Source organism: Pectinophora gossypiella, chromosome 18, assembly GCF_024362695.1.
Source record: "Pectinophora gossypiella chromosome 18, ilPecGoss1.1, whole genome shotgun sequence".
NCBI classification, from domain to species: Eukaryota; Metazoa; Arthropoda; class Insecta; order Lepidoptera; family Gelechiidae; genus Pectinophora; species Pectinophora gossypiella.
Window position 1 is genome coordinate 4,114,003 of NC_065421.1, and position 24,333 is coordinate 4,138,335.

Here is a 24,333-nt window from a genome sequence, read left to right on the forward strand (position 1 = left end):
TATACACCCACCTCTGTCTACTCTGGGATACAGACGTGGTACTGTGTTGACAAGAACTGGGGGGCTAAAATGGCCACAACAACGCAATTCATCTAAGAAAGTGTAGCGGACCCAACTAGTTGGCCATCTAGTTCCGCTCACATGCAACAGATGGCGCCACATTCAATAATGCAGTCTTCAAGCGGTCGTGAAACGCGATATCGAAGTTTACACAGCAAGACGCATATATACAACTTCCAACACAACACTGTCGGATCGTCGATCCCTAGTCACACTACCAACTTGTGGCTAGCGGGGTACTATGCTCAGTTCGGTACCCCGAAAAACATCCTTTGGCGGCAGCACACCCACGCCGCCAAAAAAGCCATATTGCTATTTGTATTTTTTTTTGCATTGCGCACTTTTATATGCGCAAATGTCAAATTGCAATATTGCTTTTTTAGATGAATTGCTTCGATGTGGCCTTTTTAACCTGAATTATAAATTGTGGTTCATGATATCAATTCCACTTCACTCTTGTGGGTGTGGTAGCACTAGTTCTATATTATTGAATATTGATTAGTATAGTAATAATATTTATATCTGTATAATATATAAAATAAACTATGTTAGTATATGAGGCAGCTCCGTGCTTTATATTAACATTAGAAAATGTGGGGCCATTGGAATGTAAAAGTAAAGTAAAACGCAGTCAGCGACGCTTAAAATAAGGAACACAAAATTATCTACTGTGAATGAGGGAGTTTCCAGGCTTCGTTCTTCGTTCCCCAAAAATATATAGATGGCGCTGTACGGTCACGAGCATTAATATGTATACACTTTGGTACCATGTCACATTAATTTTTTGTCAAATTGAACTGTAACTCTCACTAAATGTCAAATACGTTAGTGCGACAGAGTCCTAAAGTGGGTACATTATATTGCTCATGACTGTACAAATTTGCCGTCGTTTAACCTTCTCTCTCCCTATCCATCCATAGGGAAGGCCCGTGCCCCAGCAGTGGGGACGTTAATGGGCTGATGATGATGAACCTTCTATTTTCTTCAACATACATAAGCAACTCTTTTATTTGTTTTAGGGTATAAATGATGACCCTTGTTGTAACACCCAGGCACAACACATCTACCTAATATTATTCTGATAAAAATAAAGTGAAGCAATATAGATAGCAATATAATTCGATAGGTATCTGATCCAAATATCAAGCAACAATTATTTTTATACTGGCCAACATAACATTATATTTTTGAACTTTTATGTACCCCGAGCAATGAGAAAATAGGTAATCATCACGTTAAATCTGAACAGCACGATGTCAGGGGCCTTTGGCGACTCAATAGTAACCCTGACACGAGGGTTGATGGGGTTGGTACTCCACCTCACAACCCACACGATAGAAGAACAAGAGCGCCATCTGTATTATTTTTAGGGAATGTACTCTGGAAAGTCCCTCATTGATTTAAGCATGTAACAACTTTGATTATACTCGTATATTGAAAAAATACCTACATAAAGTATATAGGAATAAATTAATTTTGTATCATACTGACAGCTATACTGCTTACTGGAGGTAGTAAAAAAATATGAGCCAATACGACGCTAGATAAGGGAGTCACTTTATCTACTTAACCTTTCCTCTATATATTTCTAGTCATTTGTGAATAACATTTATTTTATTTATCTATTTTATATTAACTTTGTATGTTTTCCGATTCACCGCCCAACCGATACCAGAACTCTGTGTTAAATTCAAAATTCAAATTTAAAAATATCTTAACTCTGTGTTAAATTCGAAATTCAAATTTAAAATATCTTTATACAGTAGGTAACATTTAACATTACGGCGGATAAGAAAGTGACGGGTATAACTTAAAATAAAATAAAATTATATTATATTATATATTTATTTGATATGCTTGACCATATAATTTATGTATAATAATGTTCCTTAGTCGATATTAATTACTTTTCACGTTTACTTACACTACAAAGTAAATACTAGATGCTAATATCTTGAATATTGCTTTATCTAGCGTCGTTACTATTCATAATAAATCCGTATTTATTTAATATTACATAATTATTTATAAGGGCCGATAATTAAGATGATATAATACCTACGAGAAGAGGCACTAATTATGTTGTAAAAGTTTAATATAGTCGTTGAGCTTATTAAATATTGTTAAAATAATAATAAAAGTTGATCTTGTAACTACTAGAGAATAAAAACAATATAATAGTTTAATCAATTGAATGTAATATGATTGATCTTTTTATTTTATTTAAGCATTATTTAAATATTTAGTCTTGACGTATCGGAAGATGCATACAAACAGGGTCTTAGTGACATCGTAACGAAAACTTTGAGGGATGATTCAGACCATGATGAGCTGATATCAAGTTAAATTTTCCGTCGCAAAAGTATGAAACTGAAAATAATTAAAAAAAAAAATCATGTACTCTATCATGGTCTGAATCATTCCCCTCAGTATTCGTTACGGTGTCCCTAACACCCTGTGTTATTTTTTCATTAGTAGGGATTTTTTATTAATTTATTTTTTACCTGAATAATGTTGGAACTGTCGCAAAATATCTATGTTGTATTGTAGTAATACATAAGCAATATAATACCAAATTGTATTGGGGTGTTTATTAAGGTTTTTATCACAAATTGTCCAAGTATGAATATAGGTTAGTCGTGCTGCGAGTGTTATGTGACTTGGTTTAAGATACAGTGCCTTGTGATAGCTGTTATGTGCATCTTAGCTGGTAGCCTAGGTGGATGGCTCCTGACTTCCTTGCTACATATTGCGTTCAAAACCCATTCGAAATGTCTAGTATACCGTGGTCTATTGTCTGTTATTTTGTTTCCAATTAGATTGGCGTTTTTAGAACAATTACATTTTTAACTTATTGAACCGTGGTAGTCCAGTTGGTAGAACGCTTGCCTCTCACTTTGAGGTCTATAAATGATTATCATGTGCTCAGCGGTGAAGGAAATCATCGTGAGGAAACCCACATTCCCGAGAAATGCATTTTCGGAGGTATGTGATCTAACCTGTACTGGTCTGGTTTTCCCTTCGCGGGTTTGAAGGTCAGACAGGCAGTCGCTTCTGTAAAAAAACCGGGCCTGTCAAATCGTCAGGTTAGGTAAGCGGACCCTGTGAAAAACGGGATCATGCTAGGGAGATGATGGTCATTTTTTATTGACAATAGATTTATTGGCGGCAACAACAATGCAGCATTTTATCACCTTACACAAAAAAGTCTTATCGTTGCTAGGAATTCGTGAGCCTTCTCAACTTTTATAATAACCGTTTAAAATAATCCGTCAAAATATGTAAGTATACAATTGGTGTTCGTAACTTAATAAATCTGTTATAATGATACTAACCGAAGAGATTCGTATTACCAGTATAATAGTAATAACATTAAAGTTCAAAATTCCATTATACATGTTTGTAAATGTTTCATAGCTTTTTGTGCCTAGTCGAGTGTGTTTACTACTTTACTAGCAGTTGAATGGGATACATGTCATATTTTATGTTGCGGTGCTATAGATAAACGTGATAATCCGCCGTTTTAAAATGTTTGTGTATATAAATTGAATGCCTAGCGATGTAGCCGCCTGCCGCGGTAAAAGCAGTTTTGATATCACAAAAAATATGTACGTTGGAGTATATATGAAGTAAAAGTTCAGACTATAAACTCATTTTGTCATGCGTCACAATGTAAGCTTAGGGATGAACTACATCTGGCTGTACCGCAGCGTACTTTCCTATTCTATCCTTTTCTGTCACTCAGGAATCGCATTTTCTAGAACGAGATAAAGAGATGCGACCGCACTCCGACCGCATCGTCGATTCCGCCGCGTGCATTATCTCGCTCTAGCAAATGACGGTTCTGAGTGCTAGAAAAGGATAGATACATAGAAATGTGCTATGAGGACACAGGAGTGACCAGAGTGCATCACTCATGCGTGAGTCAAATTAATCACACCTTATCACATTGAAATTATTTTATCAATGTTTTTTAGCTAACTGTTCCTTACCTCATTGGGTTGATGAGGTTGGTACTCCACCTCACAAGCCACACGATAGAAGACGTTATTAACCGTATATTTCATCCTTCTTTCTTCTTTGCTTCTTTGTTCATGCAGAATATATTTCATCCGCAGATGTAATTCTCATTAAGACAATCCTTACAGCGTAATATTTGTAAAATTGTCTTGAGATTTTTATATACGTATAATGCACATCGCGTCTGCTTGATTTAATAATTTTTTTTGTATCCTAAACGTGAAAAAATATTCTTACGCATAATTACCTTACAATATGCACAATTCCAAATGTGTTGTTTCTATGTAAACATAATAATTAAACATGTACAGTCGTGTATATAATGTTAGATGTACTTTGTATAACTGATTACCTAAGTCGTATGATATATCTAAATCTAATATACGGTGTAGCAATGCAGAGTTCATACAAACATATTTTTTGTAAGCTTGAATTATAAATTGCTATATTGGTGCTGATTCCAACATAAACCTAATTTTATTTTTAGTTATATCTGTCATTTTGTTTTCCGCCGAAAAATATACAAAAAATAATACTGATATTTTACCAAAAAGGATTCGTTTATGAACTCTGCATGAAGTACCTTCGATACTTTGTAATATATATAGTTCTCCTTCGCTCGAATATGTCTGACAAAGCCGAACTTTGTTTTGAACTCCCGCTCACATAGTCAAGCAAGGTCCTGCAGTTTTGTATGGACCATCTGTTTAGCCAAATTTTCGAGTGAAATTACTTGGATATGTAGTATTTCAGGCATTACAATAAACAAATAAAAGTTTATATCACTCACCTTGAACCATGTTGAGCTGCGGATGTTCGGATATCTCACTAATCACTAACCCAATTTTATCGCACTTTTCATACTCACAAAATAGTACAAAATTAAACAAATATTGTTTTAAAATATGCAAGAAAACAGCCGAAGTGGAATTTGGGTAAATTGTAACAATCGCGTGGACGAGCCAAATATGGCGCTGAAAGATACCCACTTTTTGCTCGCTTGTTAGTCTGTAAGTCGTGGATTATTCTAGTATACCCACTTTTTAATATTATAATGCCCGAACCAATAGAAATACTGGTTTAATCCTTCCTATTTTGTTTTGGCTATTGATTATTTCCAAGTTATCGAAGGTATGTTGCACTTTTAGATAGCGAACAATTTTACAGTTAATATATTTGGCAATTATGTACGCTTTGATTTGTGGATTTATCCCATTATATTTATTTATGCTAGTTGAGCTTTAATAAACGATATTTTATTACTCGTTGAATTTGCCTTTTAATGTTCCCTTTTTATCTAGTTTGTAGTATTTGAGGAGTCTGAAATGAAACTTCAAAATTCAATTGTAAAAAATTTACTGTAAATAAAAATATATTGTACCCGATTTAACATAAAATATAATTCGTTCAGAATTCACCTTATTTAAACATATGTACAGTTTCATATTTACAATTACATTTAACAATTGAAATTTACTAATGTTGAAGTTTAACTTAATTTAAGTGTGTGGAGAATACTTCGAAGGGTGGGATGTTTCTAAATTATATAAAAAAATAATGTTACTAATTTAACAAAATTGTAAATTAAAACTTAGGTACTAAAGTAACGTTTTGGTTAGCTTCAGGTAACTCAGAAGCATGGACGACGTCGTCCATGGCATAAACTTAATATCACAATTTCCTAAATATTTATTTTATAATTTAGAATATCTTTAAGTATTTGAGGTTATCACAATCTGTTAAAATTAACATTACGCATCTATTGTGCATACACACATATTCGACTACTTTGATTGTTTTAATGTAATACAACACAACAAGTACGATAGTGTTCGAAAAAGAAATTATAGATAAAAATATCAACAGAGCGAGTTTGATACAATTTATAAGTTATTATAAAACTTTTTATATTTACAAAATTTATTTATCTAACTGGCTTGTTGCACCCCTGTTTCCATGTTATTCATTCGCTTACAACTCTAACCTAACCACTTCTCTAAGTCGGGGCCTCCTCTATCTGGTCTAGTATATTTTTACTAGGATCCTGAGTCCTGTTTAAGAGAAAATCCAAATCGCTGGATATCTTGTTGAGCATCTTGTCCGTCTCCGCCGGGGAGTCGTACGCTTTCTTCCACTCCCGGTTCACTTGGTCTATGTCAGATTTGGACTTGGGTTCATCTTTGATGACCTCCATGGACGGTAGGGATGTGCTTGAGGTGAAGTCCGCTTTGGTTTTCTTTAGACAGCTCTTGATGGGCGGGGAGGGGATTTTGGATACGTCTGGGTTGGACTGGACGCATATGGAGCAGTTTTCTTTGGCGGTGTCGAAGCGTTTGTCGTAGGGCTCGAAGTCTACTGAGCAGGTGAGGAGGGGGGCGGGGGATGTTGCGGGCAGGGGGTGCCTGGTGGGAGGGGTGTTGAGGACTCCTAGCTCCAGACATACCCGAGCCATGTACTCGGGCTGCGGGTTAGTGTGCACATTATGAGGGATAAGGTCGCAAACCGCGTGAGTCGTGGTCACGTGCCGCGCCTCGTAGCGGTGCGGACTCAGGATGGAGTCCTTGTATTCCACGCAACGAACTATGTCTGCTCTGCTGTCTGGGGTTGATAGCCTTCTGTGGAAATAATTACACAGTCAACAATTTGTCCTAGTTGTAAATGGAATTGAATTAAAGCAGTCATTTTGTACTTTAATTTCTGATGTCTAATAAGTACGAGTAAGGAAGTTTCACAAAACTATTTGTACTAAATAATAAAATATGATGAAGTGGATAGAAAAGTCAAATAAAAAGCAATAAAATAAAATAAAAATGTCCATAATATACCATTGTATTTGTATGAGTTTCTTGCCTTTGTATTCTAGCGGGGCTCTCCAGCCCGGGCGCGCGCCAGTACGACGCTATGGGGGATACGTGGGAGGAGGACGACTCTAGCACGCCTCCTCTGCTCTCTACTTCACCCCCTTGCTTTATGTACACTGGAATCAAGTTTTTAATTAGTTTTAACAAGTTATGGATTCTGGTAGGGCTCTAGCTAGAACATCACCGATTGAGAAATGTTTGTAAATTATAATATTAATCAAATCATATATTTTACTGCACACAAAACATACAAATATTTAGCAACAGTACAAATGGGCGGACGTCACAATAATAATAGTTTACTTAACTAAACTTAACACACACATCAGCCAGCCAACAGCCTCCGTGGTCTAGTGGTTAGAGCGTTAGGCTCACGATCTGGAGGTCCGGGTTCGATTCACGATGGGGACATTGTGGAAATCACTTTGTGAGACTGTCCTTTGTTTGGTATGGACTTTTCAGGCTTGAATCACCTGATTGTCCGAAAAAGAACGTAATGCTGTTGGTCCCGGCTATTAGCCGTAAAAAAACACCTCCACCAACCCGCAGTGGAGCAGCGTGGTGGAGTATGCTCCGTACCCCCCTTCGGTTGATTGAGGGGAGGCCTGTGCCCAGCAGTGGGACGTATATAGGCTGTTTATGTTATGTTAAGTAAACTTGGAGGAACTTACAACTAAGAGAGGTATCCCCCGCGGGCGACTCGTGCCAGTCTTTGGAGGAGAGTGAGAGGACCCTCCTGGCCGACTGCAGGCACTCGTCGTCTCGGATCACGTAGCATATCAGCATTGCTAAACCCTAGAAATAAAGATAGCTTGATAAAGAAAAATAGCATATTCATTCAAATCAATTCACGGCTATTTTACTACTATTCAAATAGTTTTTAGTACTATTCAGAGGCGGAGGACAGGAGTCTTTGTTTTTGTGGCTTTGTAATAGACTACTCTGGGCGCCATCCCACTTGCGTCAGACAGTGCACTGCGGAGCGGAAGGCAAGAGGGTAACCACTGCCCTATTTTTCCCTAAAAAAGTAGCATGAAAAATGCTGCACCGACAAGAGCGTGGCTCTTAAATTGATGATGATGAATGGCTATTTTAAAATTTAGTTGTATTTTGTATGTATGGAAATATAAAGCTTTATTATTAGTATGTATGTCATTTCCATATCTCGGGCCTATGGAGTCCCGGACTTTTGGAAGGCTTATTATTATTAAAGAGGATTGAGAAGGGAGTGTTAGGTAAGTTGGTTTGGACACGTAGACCGGATGAAGGATAATAGGATTACGAAAGCGTTATATAAAGCGAAGGTTGATGGTATGGCAGAGGAAAACCTAGATGGACGTACATATTGACCAAATTGGAGATGTCCTTAGAAAAGATTTAGTACGATCTACTTTGAACCGGCGTGCGTGTATGAAACGATTGATGAGGCGGATGAAGCAAGAGCAGTATGTCAGGATCGAAGCAAATGGAATTCCATAGTCTCTGCTTACTCCGGTGGGAAATAGGTGTGAGTTTGTGTCATGTACGGTCACGAGCATTAATATGTATACACTTTGGTACCATGTCACATTCACTTTTTTGACAAATTGAACTGTAAGTTTCACTAAATGTCAAATATGTTAGTGCGACAGAGTCCTAAAGTGGGTACATTATATTGCTCATGACTGTATGTTAAAATTTTAAGTAAGTACCTAAAAGTAAGTAAAGTAGTACATAGTATTTGTAAGTTAGTATTTTACTCATGTGCTGGATGATTGGTCAAAGAAAAATGATAAAATGCTAATCTAGGAATAGAAGCTAGTCAATATATCAACCTCATTTTTTTGTTTGGATTTCGAGAATTTTACATAAGAAAGAAATCACACAACTACTTCGACTCAGTATAAATAGTGGCTGCAAGTTGATCTTTGATTTCTTGTTACTCTGCCCATCCCGTTAGGGATTACGGGCATGAATTTATGTATGTATGTAATTACGGGACACCGAGTACGACGTTTGACCACGCGATGACGTCACCGTCTTTTATTCTCATATACAACCGTCATATAAATTAACCGTTTTTACGTTAATAAGTATCTCAATTGACTAGGTCGTCATCTAGCCTATTGGTAGTTAAGAAAAACAGAGTGCGTTCTGCTAGAGTCTGTAGGACTTAAGCCAAAGTCGACACTTTTATGAGTACTTGAGGTGTCAAACTTAAGTGGTGCTTTAAATTAATGGTAATATGTACATAAAGGTATATTAAGGTAAGGACTCACATTGGCCAGCGCGGCGACAGCGAGCACGGCCACGTGCGCCAGCTGCCGCTCCCCCGGCTGCGCGTACGCCACGCCCGCCGCCTGCGCCGCCGACGTCGTCACCAGCAGCACCAGCGTGTGCCGGACTACGCGACACCTGCGGGGATTGCATTGTAATGCCAATTAATACATGGTTATATGGATTAATAAACACAAAGTTTTCTTGTCCTATCAATCTAATGCGCAAAGTATCAACATTCTCTGTTAAGTTGTACTTGATCAAACATAAAAGTTCACATTTCACGAGGATTTGAGTACGAATACTACTCTTCTACGCATCTACTTTTCTCTGAGACTAATTTAAATTGAACTCTTGCGAAACAGAGTTCGTTCCTCTTACCCACTTAAAACTAAAGTAACCTATAGGCGTGAGGTTGGCGCTTGAGACAAATTGGTGCGGGGTGGAGACTTATCGTTCTATACCGTGTTATAGTACAGGCATGAGCAATATAATGTACCCACTTTAGGACTCTGTCGCACTAACATATTTGACATTTAATGAGACATACAGTTCAATTTGTCAAAAAAGTGAATGTGACAAGGTACCAAAGTGTATACATATTAATGCTCGTGACCGTACCTATTATTCTTTATGATTTTATGTAACCTAGAGGGGTGAGGTTGGCGCCTGAGACAGATTGGTGCGCGTTACCGTTCTATGCCATGTTATAGAACCTATTATTGTTTATTGTATGATTTTGTGTAATGTGTTTTATGCGTTACCTGTCGTTGAGGTAGTTCCTCCTCTCGGCGGGCACCTTGTGCGTGATGGTCCTGAGGCGCGCGGCGGCGCAGGCGGCCAGCGCCAGGCACAGCGCCGCCAGCAGCGCGCAGCCCGCCGCGCACACGGCCTGCGCCGCCGCGCCCAGCTGCAGCGGCGCGCCGCCCCACAGCCGCGCCGACAGCCACGACAGCGTGCACACGCCTGCAACGCCCACATTGCACAATACTACAACAAAGCTTTTAAATATCAGACGTGTAGTGGACGCAACTAGTTGGCCACCTAGTTCAATAGTGCGCCACATTCAATAATGCAGTCTTCAAGCGAAGTTTACACAGCAAGACGCATATATACAACTTCCAACACAACACTGTTGGATCGTCGATCCCTAGTCGCACTACTAATTTGTGGCTAGAGGGTACTATCCTTTGGCGGCAGCACCTCCTCGCCGCCAAAGACGTTTCTGTGGTTTTGTCGCTTGCTTCTCAGACAGTTCAGTTCAACGGGCTTAGTACCGTAAGCGCGCGACTCTTTCTCGCCTCGACATATATCACAGTACTGCACAGAAAGAGGCAGACGATCTCTGTCGAGGCGAGAATCAGTCGCGTGCTTACGGTGCTAGGCCCGCTGTTCGAATTCCGGTACCGGACTTTCACCAATGAGTTATTTTAGTAATTTACCATAAGTGCAGTTTTCACTAACACATTTGGCTCGACCATTATAGACAGAGATACGACTCACCACCTATCACGTTGGTCTACCAAAAGTGTGGGTACTTAGTTCATCTTGTGATGGATGTATCTCTGACTATCCTAATTGAGATATAGTTGTGTGCTTATGTAAGGTTAAACTACATACAACTGGTAGAACGGCATTTGTTCCGTCTGTGAATCACGCTCCATTGTTCTTTTAACTTTCGCTTTATTAGTTTGCCTCGCGCGGCTTCTTTCCGCTTCCTTGCATTTACTATCGCATTTTTTCCGTATCGACGAGCGGTTCGTCAGTCCCGCCACGTCACACTTACCCTCAAAGCGAGAACGCTTTGGTAAATGACGATTCTGAGTGACAGAAAATGATAGGAGCATAGGAAAGTGCTCAGTGCGATCAGATGTAGTTCAACCCTTAAACTCCCAGATCTGTTACTACTGATAGTCAGCTTCTTTAGGACTCGCACACACATACATACCTGCGAGCAAGCCTACCGAGGGCGCCCGCTGCGCGCGGCCCGCTAGCTCAGCCTGCAGCAGTAGCGGCTGCGCACACAGCGCCGCGCACCCTGCGCACCAGCACGCTGCGCACACCCAGCCTAGTGCGCCGGGGCACGCCTCCTCCTGAGAAATACAACAACATTACCTCAGTTAGGTACATCATAAATAAGATACAGAAATAATTTGCAATCTACATAGACTTTGATAGCTAAGTAAGCATTATATGCAATGGAAAAACTGCAAACTTTAGAAAGTTTCTGGCATGGTTGACTATGCGCTTAAAATAAGATTCACATTTCATTATTGTAATTAAAAATGTAATTTCAAACATCATTTAAGGTAATACTACTTCTTGTTTGATTCCACTACCTCGGTGGTCCAGTGGTTGAGCGTTGGGCTCACGATCCGAAGGTCCTGAGTTCGATTCCCGGTGGGGACATATACACAAAAAATACTTTGTGGTCTCTACTTTGGTTAGGACACTACAGGCTGATCACCTAATTGTCCGAAAGTAACATGATCCGTGCTTGGGAAGGCACGTTAAGCCGTTGGCCCCGGTTGCTGCTTACTGATGTAAGTAAGTAGTCGTTACATGAGCCATGTCAGGAGCCTTTGGCGACTCATTAGTAACCCTGGTACTCCACCTCACAAGCCATACGATAGAAGAAGAAGAATCACTTATATTAAATCTTCAATTCCCATAACTTACCTGTCGCGTATCACACTCGAGTAGAGCCAACATGGCGGCGGAGTGCGTGCCCGCGGTGGCCACCTTCAACAGTACAGGCAACCTGGGCTTGCGGCCCGGCACCAGCGCTAGCAGCTGCAGCGCTGCCGCCGCCAGGCACATCGCGCCGCCCAGACCCACGGTGATCTTCACTATGCCACGCAGGTCTTTCTCTGCGTCCGTCTGGAATCGTATAATACGGCATTGATGCATTAGGTAGGTATCTCTTGAGAATCCAATTCACCTCAGTAATGTGCAACTCCCTTGACAACAGATGTTCAGTTGATTCGCACAGGTTATACAACCGTATACAGTTTTTAAAAGTTGTTAAAAGTCTAAACTGACATTTTAAATATAAATAATAATATTTATTTCACTTTACTTCGGCTATTTTAATTGAAATTGGCAATTTAATGTTAGCTGGGTTAGTGTAAAATGCATGTTAAAAAATCTTAATCAAGACAAGTCTTTTTCTCTTCAGGCATGTGTATGTACAGAAAATATATTTCGAAGAAAGCTCAGGCTTAACTACTCACGATGACAGACCTAGCGATGGTGAAGAGCGGATAAGGCCCTCTGCACCAGCGCCTATAGCACAAGTTCCGTGCCGCGCGTGTAGCGAATTATATCTTCAATTTCAATAAAAAAAAGGGCTTTGACCAATAGCCACAGTGAATGTTATCCATATGAATAAACGTCGTAAGGGATTTTTGTAGAAACTCTCGATATAATTCAGAACCCCTGCCGCGGGTGCTGGATATATGGGTCGGCTTCGGTACTCGCACTTCACATGCCTTCGTGTTCTAAGCTCTAGTAGAGAGACGATAGTGTAGACAGGGTGAAGTACTCACGAGGGTAGACCTAGCGACGGTGAAGAGGGCGTAGGTGCCCAGCCCCCGGCACCTGCACGCCACGTGTGTCGGCTCCGGCACTCGCACTTCACACGCCTTCGTGCTCCAAGCTCTAGGGTTCGAACGCGTGCGCAGCCCACACGCTAGCTTGGACGCTGTGAATAAAAATAAAGTACATCATCATCATCACCAGCCCATTAACGTCCCCACTGCTGGGGCACGGGCCTTCCCTATGGATGGATAGGGAGATCGGGCCTTAAACCATCACGCGGGCCCAGTGCGGATTGATGGTTATTAACGACTGCTAATGCAGCCGGGACCAACGGCTTCACGTGCCTTCCGAAGCACGGAGGAGCTCGAGATGAAAACTTTTTTGAGGTGACCCATCCTATGACCGGCCTTCGCGAAAGTTGCTTAACTTCAACAATGACAGACCGAGCGCGTTTACCGCTGCCCCACCGAGTTCCTTAAAAATAAAGTGCAATTTAGTAATAGTGAAAATATGGGTTGGTTGTCTAGGTAGCAATATGGCTATCGCATAGCAACTAGATATCAGTACACCTTCACCTAAATCTTAATTGTCCACATCGTTTAGGGTAACAAAGAATGAGAAGTTTTACGAATCGGGAGGCTTAGGAAATCAAAACGGAGAAGGATCAAGGAATTATACCTTTTACGTGACGATTAAACACTTGACTAACATTGCCTATACGGAACCTGAATTTTCTTCTACTTCTAACATCTGATAAGTAATGTTTTTTTTTTGGATGTAATCTAATTTGTACTTAAACCTAGACATATTGCGAGGCAATGATGTCGAATCGGACAACAACCAAATTAATTTTAAGTTAATTTCACAGGACTAAATAACCCCATCTCTTTCTTGCACGTATTGTAGGAAAAGGACGGCACTAGTGTAAGACGTGTCAAAGTAAAATTAGGTAAAGCTTGTGTGCGCCCGAATACGCGCTACTATGAGATTGGATTAACAATTAGACTACATAGCTAGACAGTTAGAAAGGCTTTCAAAAACCAGACTTTTCCATTTTGAATAAATACTATTTCTGTAGAAGGAATCTTCTTGAGTAAACAAAATAAACAACTTTACCCCCCCCCCCCCCAATCCTACCCCCCCAGCTCCAACCTCTATAACCCCAATGGGTCCCTACTCTAGGGTTTTTTCTGTAAATTCATTTTTTATACAAGTTAAAGTGTGAAACATACCAACAGCAGTATAATTCTTGACATGCGTGAATAGCAGCGTGACGGTATGTTGCACAGAGGTGTCCACACCACCACTAGCCCAGGTCTGCACCTGCCTGGACGCCAGCAGGTACTCCGTCTCGCGCCCGTTCCTGGAAGACGAGTCACTGCACACCCGCCACGCAGCACCAACGTAAATTATAACCCAAACGAACATAAAGCGACATAGGTTCGAAACAGAACAAACATAAACGGAAGACAGAGATTGATAAATAATGACAGCATTAGAGGCAGAAAATAAATTAATTGAAATTGTTTTTTTTAGAATGACGTTGAGAATAAAAAAAATATTTAAAATAAGGGGTACTTCTAATAAAAAAATATACAAGTCTAAATAATGAAGGTAGATAGTCCAAAAAGATAATTAAATATAATAAGAAGTTGTTGGATATGCGCGTATTTTTTTTAAATATCTAAACAGAACAGATTAACATGTCTAAATTAATATTATTTTCTAATATAATTTAATACATATAAGTATTAACCTACAATAGAGTAATAGAATAGATCAATTATAAATTATAAAATGCTAGTCTAGACATAGAAGCTAGTCTAAGATGAAAAATACATCCCATTTTTCGTGTTAGCAATATAGCTCGCAACCACAGACTAATTATAAGATACTACGAATGAGTATGACGTTTGACCACGCTTATTGATGACGTCATCGTTTTGTGGTCTCGTACCACCATAAAATTAACCGAAAAAGTATCGCATAGAATAAGGAATAATACTACGCATTGTAAGCTAGCCTATTGTTACTTAAAAACTAAAGAGACCAACTTACTTAAACTCAATAGACCTTCTCAGGGACGGCAGTCTAGTAGCTAAATTATGGTATTGTACAGCGACTACAGACGCATTGCCGGTTCTTCCAAGGAGTTCCACTCCGGCCGAAGCCAAGACCCACTCCTCAGGTCCTAGAGAGGTGGTTTGCAAGGAGAAGTGTGCGGCGTGGTCGTCTCTGGCCGGCTTTGTCTTGACTGAAAACTCGTGGAGGTGAATGTCTAAGTGATCCTTCATTCCCGCCGTGTCTGCTACCGCGTTTTGGAGCTCGTATACTTTCTGAAAAGGATAAAAATTGTCTTTAGAAAAATAATGTTTGGTTAGGTTAGTAGTAGTACTTACATACCTGGATACATACTGTAAAATTGCGGAAAGAGACTGCTTTCTTCTTAGTTTCTCTTCTACTTTTTACGACTAGCTTTCAACTAGTAAAAATATTTTTACTAAACGTCGAAACAGGAAATGGAATTTGTATGAAAAAACACACTGTGACGTCATTAATAAATGTGATAAAATGTCGGACTTATTATTACGTTTTTCTTGATTAAAAATCATAAATAACTAAAATAGAAAAAATAAAATATTGTCATTAGTTTTAGATCTGTTTTTATTTACTTAGTAATCAGAATTTCATAATTTATCTTGAAGTGTACGATCAAATTGATTCACAGTTTTTCAGAGAATATTGGCGGGTAATATGATTTTTAATTTCAAATTCAAATATGTTTCTTCTAAAATAGTTACGAGACCGCAATTGGAAATAAATAAATAATTGAATACTTTTTGGTTTTTATTCATGTGGCTGGCAGCTTTGAAAAAGAAATGTTTTATAGAGCCATTAAACATTATTAAAATGAAATTTAATTTATTTTTTTATAGGGTTTGTGGCTATATATTTTTTTTTAATCGGCCAGATCAATGTATGAATAAAACAACGAAAAAGATTGCATAAAGATGAAAATATATATTTTTTGTTTATTTTACTATCTCAAGAAACAAAAGTGGCTGCTTTCGGAAATTAAATACCTAATAGAAAAAAAATTTTTAACAAAAAAAAACCGACTTCAAACGCAAAACTAAAAAGCAATAAATAAATTTACTTCGCACAAAGTAATTAGTACGTATTTTCAATTAGTTAATTATTTTATAAATCTGAAGCCGGTGCCAAGGAAATGCTACAACGAAGTACCGATTCATATATTTTTCAATACTGATTGTTTTGTAATTTTTTGTTTAACCTTGTTTTGTAATTGCTTTGATATAGGTATTAAACAATATTGTGTGTACATAGTAATTTGATATTGTAGTAGGGTTGTTGTAGCATTTACTTGGCACCGACTTCAGAATTATAAAATAATTAACTAATTGAAAATACGTACTAATTACTTTGTGCGAAGTAAATTTATTTATTGCTTTTTAGTTTTGCGTTTGAAGTCGGTTTTTTTTTGTTAAAAATTTTATTTTATTTTATGATTTTAAGTGATAGTTAGACCGAGCAAGGATGCAGACAGACAGATTTTCTGATTTATATTCATATATAATAATATAATATATTATTAGTAGTGATCACAATTATTATTGATGAACATGTTTACACACACACACTCACACACGCGCTAACGCACACTCACACACGCGCACGTACACACGCACACACACAGACACACGCGCACACACACACACACACACACACACACACACACACACACACACACGCGCGCGCGCACACACACGCACACACACACACATGTGTATGTGTACATACACACATGTGGTTGTCAGTGGAAGCTGCTATCATACACACTCACGCATACATATAGATACAGTAGATTTCGCGTGGTTCGCTCGCTGCTAAAGCAGCTCGCGTGTCCTGTTTATTCAAAACTGTCCCTCTTCGTATGGCGGCCATCTTGTTTTTCCGCCACTTTGTTCTTTTTCACCGGCGACAGAATTTGACCAAGATTTAAATGGGTGTCGTGGAAACAAACAAAATCCAGGTGCAATACTTTTGCCAGGCCGTAGGATGTCTCCCTGATTGGGAGCAGTTTTCAAAGATGACGTTCCGATCACACGCCTATACATCATTTTTACCCCCAAGACATTTTCTGGAAAAACAAAATTTTGTATGGCGGCCATCTTGTTTTTTCGCCATTTTGTATTTTTTTCACCGGCCATTAAATTCGACCAAGATTTAAATAGGTTTCGTGAAAGAAAAATTGGTTCAGGTGTGATAGTTTCGCCAGGCCGTAGGGTGTCACCCTGATGCGGAGCAGTTTTCGAAAATCGGGAAGTATTTCCATACTTAACATGACGATCCGACCACAACCCCGATATATATTTTATATCCCGAGACATTTTCTGAAAAAACAAAATTGTGTATGGCGGCCATCTTGTTTTTCCGCCATTTTGTTTTTTTTTTACGCGCTATGGAATTTGACCAAGATTTAAATAAGTGCTCTCAAAGAAATATTGGTTCACGTGCGATAGTTTTGCCAGGCCGTAGAGTATCTCTCTGATGCGGAGCAGTTTTTGGTGATCAGAAAGTATTTCCGTACTCTACATGACGTTTTGAGTAAGCGCCCCATACATTATTTTTACCCAAACGGGCTTCTTCCAAAATCGACAAAATTTTGTATGGCGGCCATCTTTTTTTCCGCCATTTTGTTTTTTTGCACCGGCGATTGGATTTGATCAAGATTTAAATACGTTTCGTGAAAGAAAAATTGCTCCAGGTTGTATAGTTTTGCCAGGCCATAGGGTATCTCCCTGATGCTGACCAGTTTTCGAAGGCCGGGAAGTTTTCCCGAAGCCTAAAGATCGATCCGATCAATATGACTTTACAAACGCACTAGTCGCTCCTACGATTTTTGAAAATTCCCCTCGATTTCTCTGGTCTTCCATCATCAGATCCTGACTTCCTTGACATGGGACCCCCTTGGGTATATCTCCTTTCAAACAAAAAAAGAATTATCAAAATCGGTTCATATACGACGAAGATATGCCCGAACAAACATAAAAAAAAAAAAAAAAAAAAAAAAAAAAAAAAAAAAAAAAAAAATATACGGTCGAATTGAGAACCTCCTCCTTTTTTGAAGTCGGTAATAAAATATTTAAGTCTCCGTGGTATCAGATCTTTTTTGAAATAACTATTTCAAAAAACAAAAAGTAGGTACTGGAAACTTTCGAAAAAAAGTGTGTTTATTCCAATTAATAATATTTAAAAAAAAATATTTATTTTTAAATTTTTGTCTGGCTGTCAACATATTTTTTTCAACACAAAACGAAAGAGATTGCATATTGAATAAAATACATATATTTTTTTGCGCGCGAAGAGCAAATAGCGAAAGCTTGTGGAAAAACTAATGTTTTTATTTGTAATTTGACTACAAACTCTTTAAGTACGTAGGCAAATAATATTATCACACTATAAAATGAAACTTCAACCGTCCTTACCTCCTCATCCAAAAAAGCGTCGGGATGCTTGAGCAAGGTATCGTATATCTTCAACAGATGTTCGACGCTCTCCACCCTATCCCTGGGTTTCCCGGCAGCGGAGAGCAGGTAGGCGAGCATGTCCTGGGAGTGTCGGAGGGGGAGGGACCCCTCTCCGGGGTGCGCGGGGAGGGAGCGCAGAACAGCGCCATATTGGTGCGCCACGTGGGAGACATTGGCCCATGAGTAGCCGTAGGAGATTCTAGTGAACTGGAATTAGAGGAAGACAAAACATAGTAAGATTTTTATGTGAACAGATCTGGATGATCACTGTGGTGTCATCATCATCTCTCTAAAACTGTAATTGGTAGCGTTACAACACCGTTTTTATCGGGGTCCGCTTACCCAACCTGAAGCTTTGACACGTACGGTTTTTTACAGAAACGACTGCCTGTTTGACCTTCGAATGTTAGAAAACTTGACCGCCAAACCAAAGGTCCTGGATTTGATTTTTAGTCGCGTTAAGCAGGAAACAAACTTGTGAACTGATTAGATTATCATGGTATTTATTCAGTAATACGCCGCCGTGGAGTAGTGCGATAGAATAGGCCCGTACCCTTTCTGATTGATGGGGACGGACGTAAGCAAGTGCTGGTGATACTTACCTATAGGCTGGCTGCTTATGTTTACGATAGCCATCAGCAAGCAGTTCAAAAAACCAGTCAAAAATGGTTACCTGTTCATATATGTCCTTCAGAGAATCGGCAATGCATCCCGAGAAGTCAGGCGACATCCACTTGACACCATGCTGGCCCGTCTTTGGTTCACAGAATCTGAAACAGTGAAATGAGGCTTTATATTTAGAATCTTCGAGATCAAAATAAACCCCGGGAAATATAAATATAATCATGACTTCGTACCTGTGGCTTCCCTACTATTAAGATTATAGAAGTATCATACAAATTTTGTCAACACATTTTTCCTCCTTAGTTTATACCTACGCCTTAAAAGGTACTCCCATGCAAAATTTGAGACTTCTAGCACTTGTAGTTTCTGAGATTTCGTGATGAGTGTGTATGTCAGTCATTATAACACACTTGGTTCGACCGTTATAGACGGCGATGCGGCAAACCACCTATCGTCACGTTGGTCTAACAGAAAGCTCGGTCAGGCGTGGGGAGTTCATCTTACGATGGATGTATTGACTGACTACTTCAATTGGTTATGTGGTTATATGAGTCAATGACCTTCCGCTTTTATGTAATATAGTTGAATTACCTAGTAGACTCTCCACTATGTCCTGGCGGACACGTGGCAGAAGCGTGGGCCCCGGGAGCGGTCTTAGGCCACCGCAGGCCGTGTGAGGCCTCCGCTTGGCAGGCCTCGTCGTTAGGCCCCAAAGCCCACATTGTTACCCCCTTCGCGTTGGTACCCGCTACTGAAGACACTTGACACCGAAATTCACCAGATTTCTGGAAAATTATTTGTAAGAAATTTATAAATTAGGTTTTTGTTGTAATTTTACTGGCGAATTAGAATACTTTTAAAGTAAAAAGAAGTTAAAAAAATAACCGAATAAAGAAATGTATATTTTTAAGACTAAATAATATAATTAGGTACTTAAATATATTATTTTGTTTAATTTTCTTTAAATTAAAAATATAAATAAAAAAGGAAAATAAAATTTAAAAAAGAAAATAATAAACTGAGGAAAAGGAAAAACTGACCTGACTGAACTGAACTGGGGAGGTGGAAATTAAATTGAAAAATCGAAAAGAGTACAGGGGGTTAAAAAGGCTACATTGAAGCAATTTATCTTAAAAAGCAATATTGTCGACATTATGTACTTCGGAAAGCACGATAAGCCGTTGGTCCCGGGCTACTAGCCTGAACACCTCCACCAACTTGCAGTGTAGCAGCGTGGTGGACTCCATACCCTCTCCAGTTGATTGAGGGGAGGCCTGTGCCCAGCAGTGGGACGAATATAGGTTACTTATTTATGTCATGTTATGTTTGCGTACTTGTATAGAAAATGTCAAATTGTAATATTGCTTTTTTGGATGAACTATTTCAACGTAGCTTTCTTAACCTCGCAGTAAGGAGTTAAATGTTACCTGGACGTTATAAAGCTTGAGTACACTGCCGGCGGGGTACAGATCTTCCCAGACCTCCCTTCCAGGCGCCAGACGCAGCAAGGTCCTCTCCCTGGCCCAGCTGAACCCCAACACTCCATGGACTCGGCCAGCACCCGCCAGGCATGTGATGCTTACGTTGTCGCCCTGGGTTACAAACATACATACATAAACGCATATTTCCCGCCGGGGTAAGCAGAGAGTATGGAATTTTATTTGCTTTAATCCACACATATCTTACTTCCTCCCATTCATCAATCAAAAATTAAATAATTTTAAATGGATTTCAATGAAAATTCTAATTGAATGAAATTCTGGGTTATAAATATAATAACATAACATAAGCTCTATATTGGGTTAGTCAAAGTTAAGGTTTATCGCAAGATGAACTAAGTACCCACGCCTCACCGATCTTTCTGTTAGTGTTATAAAGATTCATCATCATCATCACCAGCCCATTAACGTCCCCACTGCAGGGGCACGGGCCTTCCCTATGGATGGATAGGGAGATCGGGCCTTAAACCACCACGCGGGCCCAGTGCGGATTGGTGGTTATTAACGACTGCTAATGCAACCGGGACCAACGGCTTAACGTGCCTTCCGAAGCACGGAGGAGCTCGAGATGAAAACTTTTTTTTTTTTGTGGTCACCCATCCTATGACCGGCCTTTGCGAAAGCGCATTTACCGCTGCGCCACCGAGCTCCTCGAGTTATAAAGATTATTTAGATCTAATTATCCGCTTAAGCTTATTAGTTTTTTTTTCGACGTATTGTAGATTTGCCGCAGATGGCATTAACAACTTGGCCGGACAAATGGGGAGCGCTGAAGGCTCTCACCCGGTACAAAGTTTAAGACAACAGGTCTGAAGGTGCCCAGTTGGGCGCGAACCTCGGCTCAGGGCGTCGTCTGAGGGGAAAAATATTTGAAAGAATTAATCGACCCGAGAGGGTCGATAGCGATAAGTGCTAATTGAGGGAAATCGTCGACCACGCCGGCGGGGTCGGTATCGGGGGCTTAAGCTTATTAGTAACACTTAGGCTCATTGATGGTGAAGTTAGAGACACGAAGGAGCCAGAAGGGCCAAGTAGGTAGGTACCCTAGAGAATAATAGTAATACGAGTAATATAATTTTTATTACATTTCCCAAGACTGGCTGGAAGAAATTGCAATTTTATTTAGTAATAAGGTTTTTTTCATCATCACTTATTTAAGAGCCATTCTACTTTTTAGGAAAAAATAGGGCAGTGGGTTCCCTCTTGTCATCCGCCCCGCAGTGCTCTCTCTGACAGTTAAGTTTGATTAACTGGAAACATATTTCATTTGAGTAGGCACTTATGTAAGTACCTGTCTATCATTTTAGATTCAATAAAAAATGCTACACACTACACAAATAAGGCAAGAGTGAATAGGCACTATTCGAGTTTCCGTGCTCCACGTTAGACCACATCGCTGCTTAAGACCAAGCGGGATCGTGGTCCAACACGCTTAAACTATTTAATAAAAAAAAATTAATAGAAGAATATTATTTATTAGAACAATGCATACCTGAAATGCTGTAATCAAATAAATTAAAAAAAGAACGGCTTTCAGACAAGAGCATTATCTACAAACACAGAGGGCGCATTAGAGAAACACGCAGAAACTAAAAACCAAAAAATAATTTTACATTTACGTTAAACTAATTCCAATATTTACAATAAGTAATCAATTATTTTTAGAGACGGTGCCAGCCCGTCCTTTTTGGAAGTCGGTTTAAAATACATAAAAAAGTATGTAAGTAAGTAAAAAAAAACATTTTTGCCACTTGGGCAAGAGGATCTTTGTAAGCATATTTCCAAACCAACTAGTTATTGATTTCCGAGTGATCTTTAATATTTATGTGTCGAACATTATTAAACTCTTTGTTGTACTTAACGACGTGTATTTCACAACAAAAAAAACAAAAGGTAGACTTATCTCTAAAAGAGATCTCTTCCAGCCAACTCCGCATTTAAGGAAGTATAAACGTACCTTATTGACAGTTAAGGCGGAGGGCACAAGTCGTATATCAGGCGGCCGGAGCACAGCCAATCGCAGCGCGCGACATCGCCTCCGCCCCGTGTCTTCGGCTGCGCAGGACCACTTGCCGCCGTCAGGTCTCTTAGCCTCTGACACTCCTAGCACTGACATACGCCTGCCTAGGGCATCCTCTGCTACTGTTCGCGTCCAAATATCCCTGGAAAAAGGAAATGTGTAGAATTAGCTGCTGTTACTTTGACTATGGCCCCGATTCCTGCAGACATCTCTTAATTTTACTTTAAGTTATACCTGTCATTTTCTTATCCGCCGAAAAGGAAAGGGACGGATGATTGACAGCTCTTAATTTTAGGAAGAATGAGTAAATAAATGAATAACCCGGGCGAATTTTTAGACGGTTGTTTTAGATTTGTGCTTAAAATTGACGTGTGTTCCATAAATTTTATGCTTGTCGATTACCCGTCCCTTTCCTTTTCGGCGGATAAGAAAATGACAGATATAACCTAAAATAAAATTAGATGGTATTTACAGGAATTAGCACCTATGTGTAATTTAGTTATCGCGTTAAGTAGTTATTGTTGGCAAGTCCAACTAAAATACTATTTTTTTAGTGAGTTAATTTCTCTAGCTCTGTGTAACAAGCATCATACCTACGCATAACCAATAAATCTATTCATCTCAAGTTGGGCGTTTAATTGCAAGACCAGACCTCAACAGTTATTCTTAGTTCGTTCTGTCCGTGGAAAGCCCTGTGGTGTTTTATGTTTATCTACGTGCCAATATTCTTTCGAAGAGGCAAACAAACTTCCGGTATAGTATTTTATAATATTTGCCAGCGTCTTTTTGTTCGGCACGAATTTTTTCGACGGCATCGATCAATAGCCGTACGACGTTTATCCACGTACTTAGAATTCGCTCCGTCTAAGTATTGGAGTGTTCAAAGATAAAGAAAAAAACTGATTTTGTTTGCTCTAGCATATAACAGTAAACTCTCAAAACGTAGGCATTTCAGTACGGTTGCAGGAAAAGTCAACAGAAGAATAAAATTTTAAAATTGGAATGTTAGTTGTGAATGCTAGAGAGTTTCATTTATTTTTTTTTGTTTTATGTGCTACGTGACTTGATTTTTTTGTCTTTGTTTTTAGGGATTCCATATTTAAAATGGAAATTATGTTTGTTCTTGGTTGAAACTTGCCTACTGCCGGATCGCGGTCACGATGTCAATTTTTAGGAGGGCTTTATGTGATCCTAAATTATTATTCTTCCAAAAAATGTAGCATCATCAAATAACATTTATTGAACATTTATATTTTAATTTTATCCTTATTGCCTTTCTATTACCAATTCGAAACGTTACGGCTCAGGAGAAGAAGTAGCGGAGTGAACTCCTCAACAACACGGTTTAATTTCTAATTGATGATACTGGTACCTACATGAGTATAACACAACATAAACTGCCTATATACGTCCCACTGCTGGGCACAGGCCTCCCCTCAATCAACCGGAGGGGGTATGGAGCATACTCCACCACGCTGCTCCAATGCGTGTTGGTGGAGGTGTTTTTACGGCTAACAGCCGGGACCAACGGCTTAATGTGCCCTCCGAATCACGGAAGCATCTTACTTTTTCGGACAATCAGTCCTTACCCAACAAAGGACAGTCTCACAAAGTGATTTCGACAATGTCCCCATCGAGAATCTAACCCGGACCTCCAGATCGTGAGCCTAACGCTCTAACCAACCACTAGACCACGGACGGGTACATGATTATATGATGATAAAATAGAATAGAAGTAGTCTGTGCACGCTTACCTAGTGGTGCCATTGAAGTTCACCTGCACTCCATCCTTGTACCAAGTGAACACGATGTCCGGCGAGCCGTACGCCATGCAGCTCAGGATGAATTCTGAGCCTTCCCACACCTCTGGGCGCTGGTTGACTATCAGAGCCTGCAACGAC

The 24,333-nt window shown here is 39.5% G+C and overlaps 1 protein-coding gene across 4 annotated transcripts in view; it reads right to left on the reverse strand.

Moving 5' to 3' along the window:
* Positions 1 to 5,419: 5,419 nt before the first annotated feature.
* The window catches only part of LOC126375149 (uncharacterized), a 557,945-nt gene continuing 539,031 nt past the window's right edge, over positions 5,420 to 24,333 (reverse strand). For 3 of the 4 annotated variants that reach the window (XM_050022000.1, XM_050022001.1, XM_050022002.1), the window contains exons 10-25: positions 24,187 to 24,323; positions 22,370 to 22,574; positions 20,341 to 20,505; positions 19,505 to 19,698; positions 18,963 to 19,059; positions 18,248 to 18,496; positions 14,796 to 15,073; positions 13,970 to 14,115; positions 12,746 to 12,900; positions 11,877 to 12,077; positions 11,146 to 11,290; positions 9,962 to 10,163; positions 9,200 to 9,335; positions 7,613 to 7,736; positions 6,931 to 7,057; positions 5,420 to 6,695 (exon numbers count right to left, since the gene is read on the reverse strand). In XM_050022000.1, the coding sequence (XP_049877957.1) occupies positions 6,077 to 6,695; positions 6,931 to 7,057; positions 7,613 to 7,736; positions 9,200 to 9,335; positions 9,962 to 10,163; positions 11,146 to 11,290; positions 11,877 to 12,077; positions 12,746 to 12,900; positions 13,970 to 14,115; positions 14,796 to 15,073; positions 18,248 to 18,496; positions 18,963 to 19,059; positions 19,505 to 19,698; positions 20,341 to 20,505; positions 22,370 to 22,574; positions 24,187 to 24,323 (3,180 nt within the window). In that variant the 3' untranslated portion in view covers positions 5,420 to 6,076. The remainder of the gene's footprint in view (positions 6,696 to 6,930; positions 7,058 to 7,612; positions 7,737 to 9,199; positions 9,336 to 9,961; positions 10,164 to 11,145; positions 11,291 to 11,876; positions 12,078 to 12,745; positions 12,901 to 13,969; positions 14,116 to 14,795; positions 15,074 to 18,247; positions 18,497 to 18,962; positions 19,060 to 19,504; positions 19,699 to 20,340; positions 20,506 to 22,369; positions 22,575 to 24,186; positions 24,324 to 24,333) is intronic. The other variant, XM_050022003.1, reaches the window with a different exon arrangement.